Below are 13,935 nucleotides of genomic sequence, written 5' to 3' on the forward strand. Positions count from 1 at the left end.
GGAGAAAGCAAAAAAAAGGTAGAATAGTAAGAAGGGGTAAGAACAGACTTTCGTGAGTTATTAAAAAGCAGCGCTTTTGCGGGATAGTGCAAAGAATAGAACCCAGAGATTTCTGCCGGACTTAGGGATGGAGAAGAGGGAGGGCTGAATGGGGGAACAGTTCTCGACAGGACGTCTGTGAATAAGCCAGGCAGGACGGCAGCCGCCGGGGGCTTCTGTAATCACCCCATCCCCACCCCGCGGCCCTTTCGGCACCCTCACGCACCGATCAGAACCACGGCCAGCGCCGGCAGCCCCGCGGCCCGAGCCCGCCGCATGCCGCCGCTCCGCCGGCCGAGCCTCGCTGTGCCCCTGAGCCCCGGCTCTGCTGCGGCCGTGCCGCCTCCTCTGCACCGCCCCAGCTCCGCCCCGGGGCTGAGCCCTGCGCCGCTGCTGCTCGGGCTCGGGCCGAGTCCTGGCAGGGAACGGAGCGGAGGCGAGCGCGGGGCCTGCGGGGCGGCGCTCGGCTCTCGGCACGTCGGGAGCGGCGGGGCCGGCCTGGGGGGCGGGGATCGGGCTGGGACCGTGGAGATCAGGATTGACAGTGCCTGGGCTTCCTTCGCTCCCATAATGTGTTCCCTCACATCGTCCCTTTGCTGTCATGTGGGGACTCCCGAATTGTCCTTCAAGGCACTGGAAGGAAATCTACACACACGGATACAGGACGTTGCCATAACGACCCAGTCTTTCTCCGTGTCCATGAAACCAATGTGATGCAGATCAGGGGAGATCAACTGTGCATTGGCCTGGAGAGTCCTGTCTGTGTGTCCGTGTGTCTGTGTGTCCGTGTGTCTGTGTGTCCGTGTGTCTGTGTGTATCTCGGTGTGTGTGTCTGTGTGTGAGTACTCCCTGCCATGCTGTGGCACTCCCACCATTTCAAACGGCATTAGCTAAAAATTCAAATTTGGGGGAAACCATCCTTGTTTGGGTTGCCTATTTGGACTAGCAGAGTATGATTTTTAGACCAGCTGGAAAAGGATGGCTCAGGAAGCAGGGACTGCATTTCAGCACCTCTTCCCTGGATAAATGTCCTCCAGGCTGCTGCATCATTCTTCAACTGCACCCAGTCTCCTTCTGAGTCTGGAAACCAAGTGAGTCTGAAGCCCCTTCTCTTTCTCTTTCTCTTACACAATTTCTCTTACACAATTCCCCACTTGACAAATGTCTCAGCAGTTGTAGTTTTCTTCTGTGCTTACTCCACTCTCACGAGGAATATATTCACCAAAGACAAGGGAATGCCTGACGTACTTAATACCTTCTGTGCCTCAGTCTTCAAGATTAGGATTGATTATCATCAGGACCACTGGCCTCCTTATCGGGGAGACAGGGAAGGAGAGCATCATGGAACCCCTGAAAATCAGACCGAGGATTTTAAAGATTGGCTAAGCCACTTAGTGTCTCACAAGGCTTTCGGATTGAATGTGATTGGTACTAGGGAGAGCAAGGAGCCGGGGCAAAAACTCATTAGGGCAGTGCTGAGAAGAGGGGCTGAGGGAGGTGGGTGACTCCAAGCTGGAGCTGCAGTTGCCGGTTCTGGTGTGGGTCCCGGTCCCAATGCCGCTGTGGGTGTCCGTTCTGATGAACATTGGCGGTGCCGGTGTCCGTTCTGGTATGGGTCCCGGTCCCATTGCCGGTGTCGGTTCTGGTGGCGGCCCCGGCCCGGCAGCCCGGGACGAGCGGGGCTCGGCGGCCCCGGCGGGCGGAGCGGCAGCGCCCCCTGCTGGCCCCGCCCGGCCCCGCCCGCGGCGGTTCGTGCCCGGCCGCAGCCCCGGCTCCTCTGCCCGTGGCCCCCAGCGCGCAGTAATACACGGCCGCGTCCCCGCGCCGGGGCTCAGCGAGCCACAGCCAGCTCGAACGCCCGTCCTCCGACACCGACAGCGATCCTGCAATGTCTGACAGTGGCTTGGAACCTCTAGCAGTGAGGGCGAGGAATTCGGGGCTTTGGCCCGAGAGCTGACGGTAGAAATGGATGTAATCGCCGCTCACTTTCTTGGTATGTGTGCAGGTGATGTTGATGCCAGTGCCCTCGGTGGTCTCCAGGAATGGCTCCTGCTGCACCTGGGCTCTGCCTGAAGCCACTGCCGGGAACAGAAAAAGGACAAGGCTAAAATCATCCAAAAATCCTCCAATGCCCTACTTCACAGAAGAAAGCCTGCAGATACAATGAGGAATGTACAGAGATGATGAGAGAAAAAGTACCGAGGGGATTTCAAGATAGGCAGGAAGAGAAATCTCCATTTCTGCTTTGTGAAGAGATGAATGCCAGAATGCCAGGAAGAATGGTGCACTCCCTGGAGAAAGGAGGGAAGTGGGAAAAAGAACAAATAGAAAAGGAGTTAGAAGGGGCAAGGACTGACTTTGTAAGTAATAAAGAACGAGAGGACTTGAATACTTCTGCAGAGTTGAACATAGAATAGAATTAGACTTCTGCAGGAGCATGAGATGGAAAACGGGAGGGACGAACGGGAGATTAGCACTAGGGGAAGGTCAGTGAATAAGCCACGCAGGACGGCAGCTTGCAGGGACCAACGGGATCACCGCAACCTCAGACCGCGGCCCATTCTCAGCCCCCACGCACCGATGAGCAGCACAGCCAGCGCCGGCAGCCCCGCGGCCCGAGCCCGCCGCATGCCGCCGCTCCGCCGGCCGAGCCTCGCTGTGCCCCTGAGCCCCGGCTCTGCTGCGGCCGTGCCGCCTCCTCTGCGCCGCCCCAGCTCCGCCCCGGGGCTGAGCCCTGCGCCGCTGCCGCTCGGGCTCGGGCCGAGCCCTGGCAGGGAACGGAGCGGAGGCGAGCGCGGGGCCTGCGGGGCGGCGCTCGGCTCTCGCCACGTCGGGAGCGGCGGGGCCGGCCTGGGGGGCGGGGATCGGGCTGGGACCGTGGAGATCAGGACTGACAGTGCCTGGGCTTCCTTCGCTGCCATAATGTGTTCCCTCCTATCCTCCCTTTGCTGTCATGTGGGGACTTCCGAATTCTCCTTCAAGGCACTGGAAGGAAAGCCACATACACGGATACAGGACGTTGCCATAACAACCCAGTCTTTCTCCGTGTCCATGAAACCAACGTGATGCAGATCAGGGGAGATCAGCTGTGCGTTGGCCTGGAGAGTCCTGTCTGTGTGTCCGTGTGTCTGTGTGTCCGTGTGTCTGTGTGTCCATGTATCTGTGTGTGTGTCTGTGTGTGAGTACTCCCAGCCATGCTGTGGCACTCCCACCATTTCAAACGGCATTAGCTAAAAATCCAAATTTGGGGGAAACCATCCTTGTTTGGGTTGCCTATTTGGACTAGCAGAGTATGATTTTTAGACCAGCTGGAAAAGGATGGCTCAGGAAGCAGGGTCTGCATTTCAGCACCTCTTCCCTGGATAAATGTCCTCCAGGCTGCTGCATCATTGTTCAACTGCACCCAGTCTTCTTCTGAGTCTGGAAACCAAGTGAGTCTGAAGCCCCTTCTCTTTCTCTTTCTCTTACACAATTTCTCTTACACAATTCCCCACTTGACAAATGTCTCAGCAGTTGTAGTTTTCTTCTGTGCTTACTCCACTCTCACGAGGAATATATTCACCAAAGACAAGGGAATGCCTGACGTACTTAATACCTTCTGTGCCTCAGTCTTCAAGATTAGGATTGATTATCATCAGGACCACTGGCCTCCTTATCGGGGAGACAGGGAAGGAGAGCATCATGGAACCCCTGAAAATCAGACTGAGGATGTTAAAGATTGGCTAAGCCACTTAGTGGCTCACAAGGCTTTCGGATTGGATGTGATTGGTACTAGGGAGAGCAAGCAGCGGGGGCAAAACCTCATTAGGTCAGTGCTGAGAAGAGGGGCTGAGGGAGGTGGGTGACTCCAAGCTGGAGCTGCAGTTGCTGGTTATGGTGTGAGTCCCGGTCCCATTGCCGCTGTGGGTGTCCGTTCTGATGAACATTGCCGGTGCCGGTGTCGGTTCTGGTGGCGGCCCCGGCCCGGCAGCCCGGGACGAGCGGGGCTCGGCGGCCCCGGCGGGCGGAGCGGCAGCGCCCCCTGCTGGCCCCGCCCGGCCCCGCCCGCGGCGGTTCGTGCCCGGCCGCAGCCCCGGCTCCTCTGCCCGTGGCCCCCAGCGCGCAGTAATACACGGCCGCGTCCCCGCGCCGGGGCTCAGCGAGCCACAGCCAGCTCGAACTCCGATCTGCCGACACCGACAGCTGTCCTGCATTGCCCGGCAGTGGCTTGGTCTCTCTCACTGTGAGTACAAGCAACTCGGGGCCTCTGTCCGGGAGCTGACGGTACCATTGGATTGTATCACCCATCCGTATAGTGGTATGTGTGCAGGTGATGTTGATGCCGGTGCCCTCGGTGGTCTCCAGGAATGGCTCTTGCTGCACCTGGGCTCTGCCTGAAGCCACTGCCGGGAAAAGAAAATCGATCAACTCTATATTTTACACTGCCGCACTGCAAAGATCAAATCTCGCAGAAACAGTCAGGAACGTAGAGCGATGATGAGAGAAAAAGGACCTAGGGGATTTCAAGATAAGCAGGAATGAAATTGTCTATTACTGGTTTGTGGAGAGATGAATGCGTGAATGACAGGAAGAATGGTGAATTCACCGGAGAACAGGAGGATGAGGGAGAAAGCGCAAAAATAATAGAAAAGTTAGAACGGCTAAGAACTGACTTCCTAAGTAATAAAGAAGCAGAGGAATTGAATGCTTAGGCAGGGTTGGACCAGAATAGAATCAGGATATTTCTGAGGGCATATGGGATTGAAAACAGCGAAAGCAAAACAAGAGAACAGCTCTCGGGCATAGGTCTGTGAATAAGCCAGGCAGGACAGCAGCCTCCAGGGACCTGCGGGATCACCCCAGCCCAGACTCGACCCTTTTGAACCCCCCACGCACCGATGAGCAGCACAGCCAGCGCCGGCAACCCCGCGGCCCGAGCCCGCCGCATGCCGCCGCTCCGCCGGCCGAGCCTCGCTGTGCCCCTGAGCCCCGGCTCTGCTGCGGCCGTGCCGCCTCCTCTGCGCCGCCCCAGCTCCGCCCCGGGGCTGAGCCCTGCGCCGCTGCCGCTCGGGCTCGGGCCGAGTCCTGGCAGGGAACGGAGCGGAGGCGAGCGCGGGGCCTGCGGGGCGGCGCTCGGCTCTCGGCACGTCGGGAGCGGCGGGGCCGGCCTGGGGGGCGGGGATCGGGCTGGGACCGTGGAGATCACGATTGACAGTGCCTGGGCTTCCTTCACTCCCAACATGTGTTCCCTGACATCCTCCCTTTGCTGTCATGTGGGGACTTCCGAATTGTCCTTCAGGGCACTGGAATGAAATCCACTCGCACGGATATAGGACCTGGGCATAATGCCCGAGCCTTTGTCCTTGTCCACAAAACCAATGTGACGCAGACCAGCGAAGAGCAGCTCTGCATTGACCTGGAGAGACCTGTGTGTGTCCATGACCATGTGTTCCTGTGTATGTGTGAACACTCCCAGCCATGCTGTGGCACTCCCAGCATTTTAAACGGAATTAAACTACAAATCCAAGCTTGGGTGAAACCATCCTTATTGGGGCTGGCAATTTGCAGTGGCAGAGTGTGATGTTTAGAGCAACTTAAAAAGGAGGGCTCAGGAAGCAGGGACTGCATTTCAGCGCCTCTGAAAATCTCTTGCATCACTGTTCAATTGCACCTAGGATCCTTCTGAGTACGGAAACCAGGTCAGTCTGAAGCCATTTCCGTTTCTCATTCTCTTCCTAAATTACCCACATGAGACATGTCTCTGCCGAGATTGTTTTCTTCTGTTCTCAGTCCTCTCTCTTGAGGAATATATTCACGAAAGACAAGGGAACGGCTGAGGTGCTTAACATATTCTGTGCCTCAGTCTTCAAGAATTGGACTGGTTATCATCAAGACAACTGGCCTCCTGACCTGGGAGGCAGGGAAGGGCAGCAGCATGGAACCCCTGTAATACAGATGGGGGAAGTTAAAGATTTGCATAGCCACTAGGCGTGTCAAAAGATTTTGGGACTGGATGGGTTTGGTGCAAGGGAGATCAGGCAGCTGGGGCAAAAGCTCCTTAAGGCAGTGCTGATAGGAGGGGCTGAGGGAGGTTGGTGACTCCAAGCTGGAGCTGCCGTTGTCAATGCCAGTATGGGTGTCGGTGTCAAGGCCGATGTCAATGTCAGTGTCGGTTCCGGTGGCGGACTCGGCCCGGCAGCCCGGGACGAGCGGGGCTCGGCGGCCCCGGCGGGCGGAGCGGCAGCGCCCCCTGCTGGCCCCGCCCGGCCCCGCCCGCCGCGGTTCGTGCCCGGCCGCAGCCCCGGCTCCTCTGCCCGTGGCCCCCAGCGCGCAGTAATACACGGCCGCGTCCCCGCGCCGGGGCTCAGCGAGCCACAGCCAGCTCGAACTCCGATCTGCTGACACCGACACATGGCCCGCATTGCCCGGCAGCTCTTTGGAGTCTTTGTGAATGCTCACGAAGAATTCTGGTCCTCGTTCCGGGAGCTGACGGTACCAGTAGATGGTTTGGCCGGTCTGGATTTTGGTATGTGTGCAGGTGATGTTGATGCCGGTGCCCTCGGTGGTCTCCAGTGACGGCTCCTGCTGTACCTGGGCTCTGGCCACAGCCACTGCCAGGGAGAAAGCAACAATCAGTTTTATTTATCAGAAAATGCCTTGCAGGAAGAGATGGGAGAGGTAGACGGAACAGCGTTTACTGAGATGGGTTCTTATAATTGAGTATGGAGAGAATATTTCTCCGACAATGTTTGTCCGGGGACAAGAATCGATGATGGATGTTTTGAAGGACAATTGATATTTTTAAAAGGAGAAAGGGATGGGGAAAATAGATCTGCATGAAGGGATGGATGGATGGATGGATGGATGGATGGATGGATGGATGCATGGATGCATGGATGGATGGATGGATGGATGGATGGATGGAAAATTGGAGTGGCATAGGCAAACTCGCTGGGAAGGATTTCACTGAGGCAAAAAAAAACCCTATGGCAGCAAAGGAGGGGTCAGAGAGCAAAAAAAAACGAGAAGGAGAAGAAGGGTAAGAGAAGAATCTTAGGGCAAGTGGGATCTAGCATAGCCTCCCGACCACCCTCACTGCTGCTTTCCCCGCTCACCGTTCAGAACCACAGCCAGCGCCGCCAGCCCCGCGGCCCGAGCCCGCCGCATGCCGCCGCTCCGCCGGCCGAGCCTCGCTGTGCCCCTGAGCCCCGGCTCTGCTGCGGCCGTGCCGCCTCCTCTGCGCCGCCCCAGCTCCGCCCCGGCCGCCTCAGCCCCCGCCTCTCCCGGCACCGGCACAACCAGCGACGCAGGGACCTTTGGCACGGCCAGGGACAAGGGACAGCTGTGTCCCATCGCACACAGCAGCGACACCGCCTGGGAAGCAGATCCACCCTGCACACACCTGCATTGGGCGGCTGCCGGCCCCGCTCACGCTGTTTGTGAGCCTGGGCAGCTGCTTCTCTGTGCTGGTCAGTGCTCGGTGTCATTGGCATGGTCAGGACATTCCCTTTCCGGTCAGGGACACACACGGACAGACCCAGGGCCGTCCTCTCCAGTGTGGAGCCACAGACCAATCCGTGCTTCTCGTGAGTCCCTGCAAACAGGGCTGCTCCAAGAGCACACCAGGCAGGGACACAAAACCAGCCCTGGGCTCTGCTGAGGACATGTGGGGCCAAAAGCAGCAGGGCTGGAGTGTGGAAGGACAAGGTCCCAGCCAAGGACAGCGGGTATTTTTCTTTCCACAGAGACTACACAATATGGAAATGAGTCAAAATAGTCCAAAACTTTTTCCTAAGGGAAGTGCTAGCATGGATGCTACAGAAACCATGAGACCATTGTAGACACATGTGGATGAAAATTCTGGTGAGCATCAGGGTGAGATCAGAGTCCCTTTCCCAAGCTCAGCCTTGCCCTGACACATCCCCTCCCTGCCCTGAGTTGTTGCACAGCTGAGGAAGCTCCCTGCACCAGGGTGTCTTGCAGAGCACAGAGGTACAAGGCAGAGTCAGAGAGCTCCACTTCCTCCAGCTGCAGGACACTGGATTTGCCCGTGGTGTTCAGCTGCGTGGTGAAACGGCCGCTGCGCTTGGAGCCAGCCCCTGCTTGATAGGAGATCAGCTCTGGGGCTTCGCCTTTCCTCAGCTGGTACCACAGCAGGGCAGTAAAATAACTGGCTTGGTATTTGCATGTGGTGTGGAAGGGGTGTCCCTGCTTCACCAAGACTGGTCCATGTTCCTGGGTGACCGTGTCCTGCCCCGTGGTGCCTGGAAGAAAGTGATGGTGAGCAGCTCCACGGGGAAAGACAATGGGAAGCAAATGGAAGTGGATGGAAAACCCTGGTGGAGAAAGCTCCTGCATTGGAGCAGAGTCCTGAGAGATTTTGGGCAGGGATTCGGAGCTCCTGCTCTGCATCAGCAAAAGGAGAGCTGGGCTGTGTCCCTGCTCCTGCTCCTTCTGCTTGAAGGACCAGGGAACAGCCTGCCATGCCTCAACTTTGTGTGCTGGAACCAGCATCCCTCCAGCTGCCTGAGGTGCCCAGCGAGGTACAGCAGAAAGATTCACCCTGCTTTCCCCATCGCTGTTATGCCTGAAAGCTCCTGAGCACACACAAAGCTGAGCTTGGGAAGAGGGAGCCCTGGTTTTGTCCATGCCAGCAAACACGGGGAGCTGTGGCAGAGCTGTGTCAGCCTGGAGGCAGAATGGAACACCCTGATAATGTAAGGGCGTGAAAATCTGTGAGGTGCCCGGGGCAGGTTTGAGAGGAAGTGGGAATTTAGATCGAAATGGTAAGAGTGTTTCGTTGTAGAGACAGCTGAGATCTCTTGAAGTGCCTGCAGGAGGACGAGAAGAGAGAGGCAGAGGCAGATGGATTGAAGGTGAGAGAAATAACATAGAAAGGACTGAGGTTTCACTTCTCTCCTTTCCCTTTTCCTTTACAAACCAAGGAGCTTCTTCAGGAAACACTTGCAAAACCGCACACAAAAGCAGATTTTCCTTTTCCCTTTATTCAAGGTCTTTCCCCTTCATTCACTGCCACTTCCCCCATGGTCCTGATTTGGCTTTTGAGGATATCCTGGGTGAAGGAAGAAGAAGAAGACGAAGAACATGGGAGCCTTGGGGAAAAGCCAGGACTTACCCAGGAGCTGTCCCAGGAAGACGGTGAGGATGAGATATGCGAGCTGCATGCCGAGAGCAAGCTGCTGAGTGACCAAGTGTTTGCTGAGCGAGGCAGAGGCAGGAAGGAGGTCCCAGCCCCGAGAGAACAGAGCTGCGGAAACGACGCTCGGCGGGAGCAAAGGGAGCAGCGGCGGGAGCAGGCAGAGCCATGGCCTGTCCTTGCCTGCCTGAAATGCTCCTTGTGCGTTTCTGGCTCCTCCAGCAGCAGCCCCCGAGGCTCCCTCAGCCACTGGCATTCTGAGCATTCTGTGCCCCTTGAGCATCAGGGATGGGAAGGGGCTGTTCCTGCTCAGCTCGCAGTGGAGTCCTCAGCTCCGCAGCTGCAATGGGCAGCTCTGCTGCACACCCAGGGCTGGGCATTCAGGAGCTCGGGGGCTTCTTCCCTGCTGAGTTTTTTCACCGTCCTGAGGTGTCCTCAGTTCTTTTTGGTCATTGCTAATCTCCAAATCCTGATGGGTGTTGGAGAGCCCCATGGCTGGAGGCTGCACAGCCTCACACGCATTCCTTTCTGGGGGCTGTATAACCCCACAAGAGCCCCTCAAACCTCCATCATCCTCATATTCCTCTTGTCCCTTCTTGTCACTGACAAGGCTCTGCCTGAGCCAATTCACAGCCCTTTCCTAATGGCCCATCAATTAGAAGCTGTAGAGCTCTGAGCTCTCTCTTTCTCCCCTTATCACCTACTGCCAGATTGGTGTCATTGTGTGCTTTGTTCATCACTTTCCCTTTTCTTTATCCTTTCCTTGGAAAGGAAAATGGTCCTGATGGGAGCCTTAGAGAACCAGACACTCTCAGCTTTCACATGCCCTGACTGTGGCCTGAGATGAACTTGCTCAGCCGAAGGAGTGTCTGAAGATGCTGAAAGGCTCCTGTCCCCAAAGGAAATGGGGTCTCTAGAGCATGTCTGTCGGGGGAAACATCATGTGGAGCTCAGTCTGTCAAGTGTCTCCCTGCAACACTTGCAGCACTGCTAATTCCTGGCATTTTCTTTTATTTATATATGAGATGTTACCGGTGTGAAGGGAAGGGGATAAATCAGTTTTAGGGGACAGGTGAGTGTGACAGTGTCCTCAGGGGATTTGAAATGCTCCTGTTCTCCAACCGATTTATTATTTTCCCTCTCGGATGTTCTACTCTTTCAGGAAGATGCTGAATGCACATCCATGGATGTCTGTGGACATCTGAGAATGAGAACAAAATTTAGAGAAGTGAATTCCATCCTCCGGCGGCATTAAAGTGCACCTGCATTACACAGTCAGGTGAGAATTCAGCTTGCAGTGTGGAGCAGAGACATTTCTGCAGAGACAGAGATTTCTTTGTCACCTCAATGCAAACACCTCTCAGGCACAGACCTAGTGACCTGACAGCACTCCACGAATTAGCCCTTGTGTGCCCGTCGGTTGTGCTGCTTTGTCAGCTCCCAGCCCTGGTGCAGTCAAGGAGCAGCCGGAGCTGGGCCGGACTGTGTTACCGGACAGTGTTAGCGCGTGTTGTGCGCTGGTGGTGCTGCGTGTTTGGGGCTGTGCGGGGCCGTTAGGTGTCGGTGCTGCGGGCTCGGGGCAGAGGAAGGAGCTGCGGAGGCGCAGCCCGGGAACCCGTCGGGCGGAGCGGCAGCGCCCCTTGCTGGCCCCGCTCGGGTCAATGACGGTGCTGATGTCGTTGGTGGGGTCTGTCCTGGTCCCATTGCGGGATGGGTATCGATGTCCATTGCCGGTGCCGGTGCCGGTCCCTATCCCATTGCCGGTGCCGGTGTCGGTTCTGGTGGCGGCCCCGGCCCGGCAGCCCGGGACGAGCGGGGCTCGGCGGCCCCGGCGGGCGGAGCGGCAGCGCCCCCTGCTGGCCCCGCCCGGCCCCGCCCGCCGCGGTTCGTGCCCGGCCGCAGCCCCGGCTCCTCTGCCCGTGGCCCCCAGCGCGCAGTAATACACGGCCGCGTCCCCGCGCCGGGGCTCAGCGAGCCACAGCCAGCTCGAACGCCGATCTGCCGACACCGACAGCTGTCCTGCACCACCCGGCAGCTCTTTGGTATCTTTCAGAGTGAGTGCGAGGAGTTCAGGTCCTTGGCCTGGGAGCTGACGGTACCACTGGATCCAGTCATTGGTCTGGATTTTGGTATGTGAGCAGGTGATGTTGATGCCGGTGCCCTCGGTGGTCTCCAGGAATGGCTCCTGATGTACCTGGGCTCTGACTGCAGCCACTACCAGGGAGACAAAAGGAACAAACTTTAACTCCTGCTTTCTACCCATCTCTGCCAATCCCCAGAACAAAGCCTGCAGAAGCTGTCAGGAACACAGAGAGATGTGGAAGAAAACAGTTCCCATAGGATGCCACGGAGATATGTCGGAATGGAAGTGTCCATGAATGTTTTATGGAGAGATGAATGCGTGAATGACAGAAGAATAGGTCTAGTAGCTGAAGAATGGGCGGATTCGGGAGAAAGCACAAAAAGGCAAGAATATTAGAAAGAGGGAAGGAGTGATTTCATGAGTTATAAAGAAGGAATGTTTGTGAAGGTTTTGGCATAGAATTGAAGTTTAGGATGGAGAAGAGGGAGGGATGAATGGGAGAAGAGTTCTCCGTGAGAGGCCTGTGCAGAGGCCAGACAGGACGGCAGCGTCCGGGCACCTGCGGGATCCCCCCAGCCCCGCTCACCGATGAGCACCGCAACCAGCGCCGGCAGCCCCGCGGCCCGAGCCCGCCGCATGCCGCCGCTCCGCCGGCCGAGCCCCGCTGTGCCCCTGAGCCCCGGCTCTGCTGCGGCCGTGCCGCCTCCTCTGCGCCGCCCCAGCTCCGCCCCGGCCGCCTCAGCCCCAGCCTCTCACGGCACCGGCACAACCAGCGACACAAGGAGCTTTGGCACGGCCAGGGAAAAGGGACAGCTGTGTCCCATCGAACACAGCAGCGACACCGCCTGGGAAGCAGATCCACCCTGCACACACCTGCACTGGGCGGCTGCCGGCCCCGCTCACGCTGTTTGTGAGCCTGGGCAGCTGCTGCTCTGTGCTGGTCAGTCCTCGGTGTCTCTAGCATGGTCAGGACATTCCCTCCCGATCACGGACACACACGGACAGACCCAGGGCCGTGCTCTCCAGTGTGGAGCCACAGACCAATCCGTGCTTCACGTGTGTACCCGCAAACGGGGCTGCTCCAAGAGCACACAAGGCAGGGACACAAAACCAGCCCTGGGCTCTGCTGAGGACACGTGGGGCCAAAAGCAGCAGGGCTGGAGTGTGGAACGACAAGGTCCCAGCCAAGCACATGGGATATTTTTCTTTTTTAACTAGCACTGCAAAATGCAGAGATAAGTCACAATTGTCCGAAATATTTTCCCAAGCGAAGTGCTAGCATGGATGCTACAAAAACCATCAGACCATTGTACGCACATGTGGATGAAAATTCTGGTGAGCATCAGGGTGAGATCAGAGTCCCTTTCCCAAGCTCAGCCTTGCCCTGACACATCCCCTCCCTGCCCTGGGTTGTTGCACAGCTGAGGAAGCTCCCTGCACCAGGGTGTCTTGCACAGCACAGAGGTACAAGGCAGAGTCAGAGAGCTCCACTTCCTCCAGCTGCAGGACACTGGATTTGTCCGTGGTGTTCAGCTGCGTGGTGAAACGGCCGCTGCGCTTGGGGCCAGCCCCTGCTTGATAGGAGATCAGCTCTGGGGCTTCGCCTTTCCTCAGCTGGTACCACAGCAATCCCCTAAAATTACTGGTGTGGTATTTGCAGGTGGTGTGGAAGGGGTGTCCCTGCTTCACCAAGACTGGTCCATGTTCCTGGGTGACCGTGTCCTGTCCCGTGGTGCCTGGAAGAAAGTGATGGTGAGCAGCTCCACAGGGAAAGACAATGGGAAGCAAATGGAAGTGGATGGAAAACCCTGGTGGAGAAAGCTCCTGCATTGGAGCAGTGTCCTGAGAGATTTTGGGCAGGAGTTCGGAGCTCTCTGCTCTGCATCACCCAAAGAAGAGCTGGGCTGTGCCCCTGCTCCTGATCCCTGTGCCACCCAGGAAACATCCTGCCATGCCTGGACGTTTTGTGCTGGAACCAGCATCCCTCCAGCTGCCTGAGGTGCCCAGCGAGGTACAGCAGAAAGGTTCATCCTGCTTTCCACATCGCTGTCATGCCTGAAAGCTCCTGAGCACACACAAAGCTGAGCTTGGGAAGAGGGAGCCCTGGTTGTGTCCATGGCAGCGAACACGGGGAGCAGTGGCAGAGCTGTGTCAGCCTGGAGGCAGAATGGAACACCCTGATAATGTAATGGCATGAAAATCTGTGAGGTACCCGGGGCAGGTTAGGCAGAATGTGGGAATTTAGATCTAAATGAGAAGAGTGCTCGATTGCAGAGACAGCTGAGATCTCTTGAAGTGACTGCAGGAGGATGAGAAGAGAGAGGCAGAGGCAGATGGATTGAATGTGAGAGAAGAGACAGAGAAGTCTGAGGTTTCACTCCTCTCCTTTCCCTTTTCCTTTACAAACCAAGGAGCTTCTTCAGGAAACACTTGCAAAACCACAAAGAGAAGCAGATTATTCTCAGCCTTTTCCCTTTATTCACTGCCACTTTCCCCATGGTCCTGATTTGGCTTTTGAGGATATCCTGGGTGGAAGAAGAAGACGAAGAACAGGGGAGCTTGGGGAAAGCCAGGACTTACCCAGGAGCTGTCCCAGGAAGACGGTGAGGATGAGATATGCGAGCTGCATGCCGAGAGCAAGCTGCTGAGTGACCAAGTGTTTGCCGAGCGAGGCAGA

At 57.0% G+C, this 13,935-nt stretch overlaps 2 protein-coding genes across 2 annotated transcripts in view; both read right to left on the reverse strand.

Annotated features, from left to right (window-relative positions):
- Window positions 1–9,203, reverse strand: part of LOC131094070 (M1-specific T cell receptor alpha chain-like) — an 85,118-nt gene extending 75,915 nt beyond the window's left edge. Inside the window, exons 1-2 of the mRNA XM_058041542.1 lie at window positions 9,155–9,203; window positions 7,979–8,282 (exon numbers count right to left, since the gene is read on the reverse strand). Of these exons, the coding sequence (XP_057897525.1) occupies window positions 7,979–8,282; window positions 9,155–9,203 (353 nt within the window). The remainder of the gene's footprint in view (window positions 1–7,978; window positions 8,283–9,154) is intronic.
- Window positions 1–13,887, reverse strand: part of LOC131094071 (M1-specific T cell receptor alpha chain-like) — a 244,243-nt gene extending 230,356 nt beyond the window's left edge. The window contains exons 1-2 of the mRNA XM_058041543.1: window positions 13,839–13,887; window positions 12,699–12,994 (exon numbers count right to left, since the gene is read on the reverse strand). Of these exons, the coding sequence (XP_057897526.1) occupies window positions 12,699–12,994; window positions 13,839–13,887 (345 nt within the window). The remainder of the gene's footprint in view (window positions 1–12,698; window positions 12,995–13,838) is intronic.
- Between the last annotated feature and the right edge of the window lie 48 nt (window positions 13,888–13,935).

This window comes from Melospiza georgiana, chromosome 28 (assembly GCF_028018845.1).
Source record: "Melospiza georgiana isolate bMelGeo1 chromosome 28, bMelGeo1.pri, whole genome shotgun sequence".
NCBI classification, from domain to species: domain Eukaryota; kingdom Metazoa; phylum Chordata; class Aves; order Passeriformes; family Passerellidae; genus Melospiza; species Melospiza georgiana.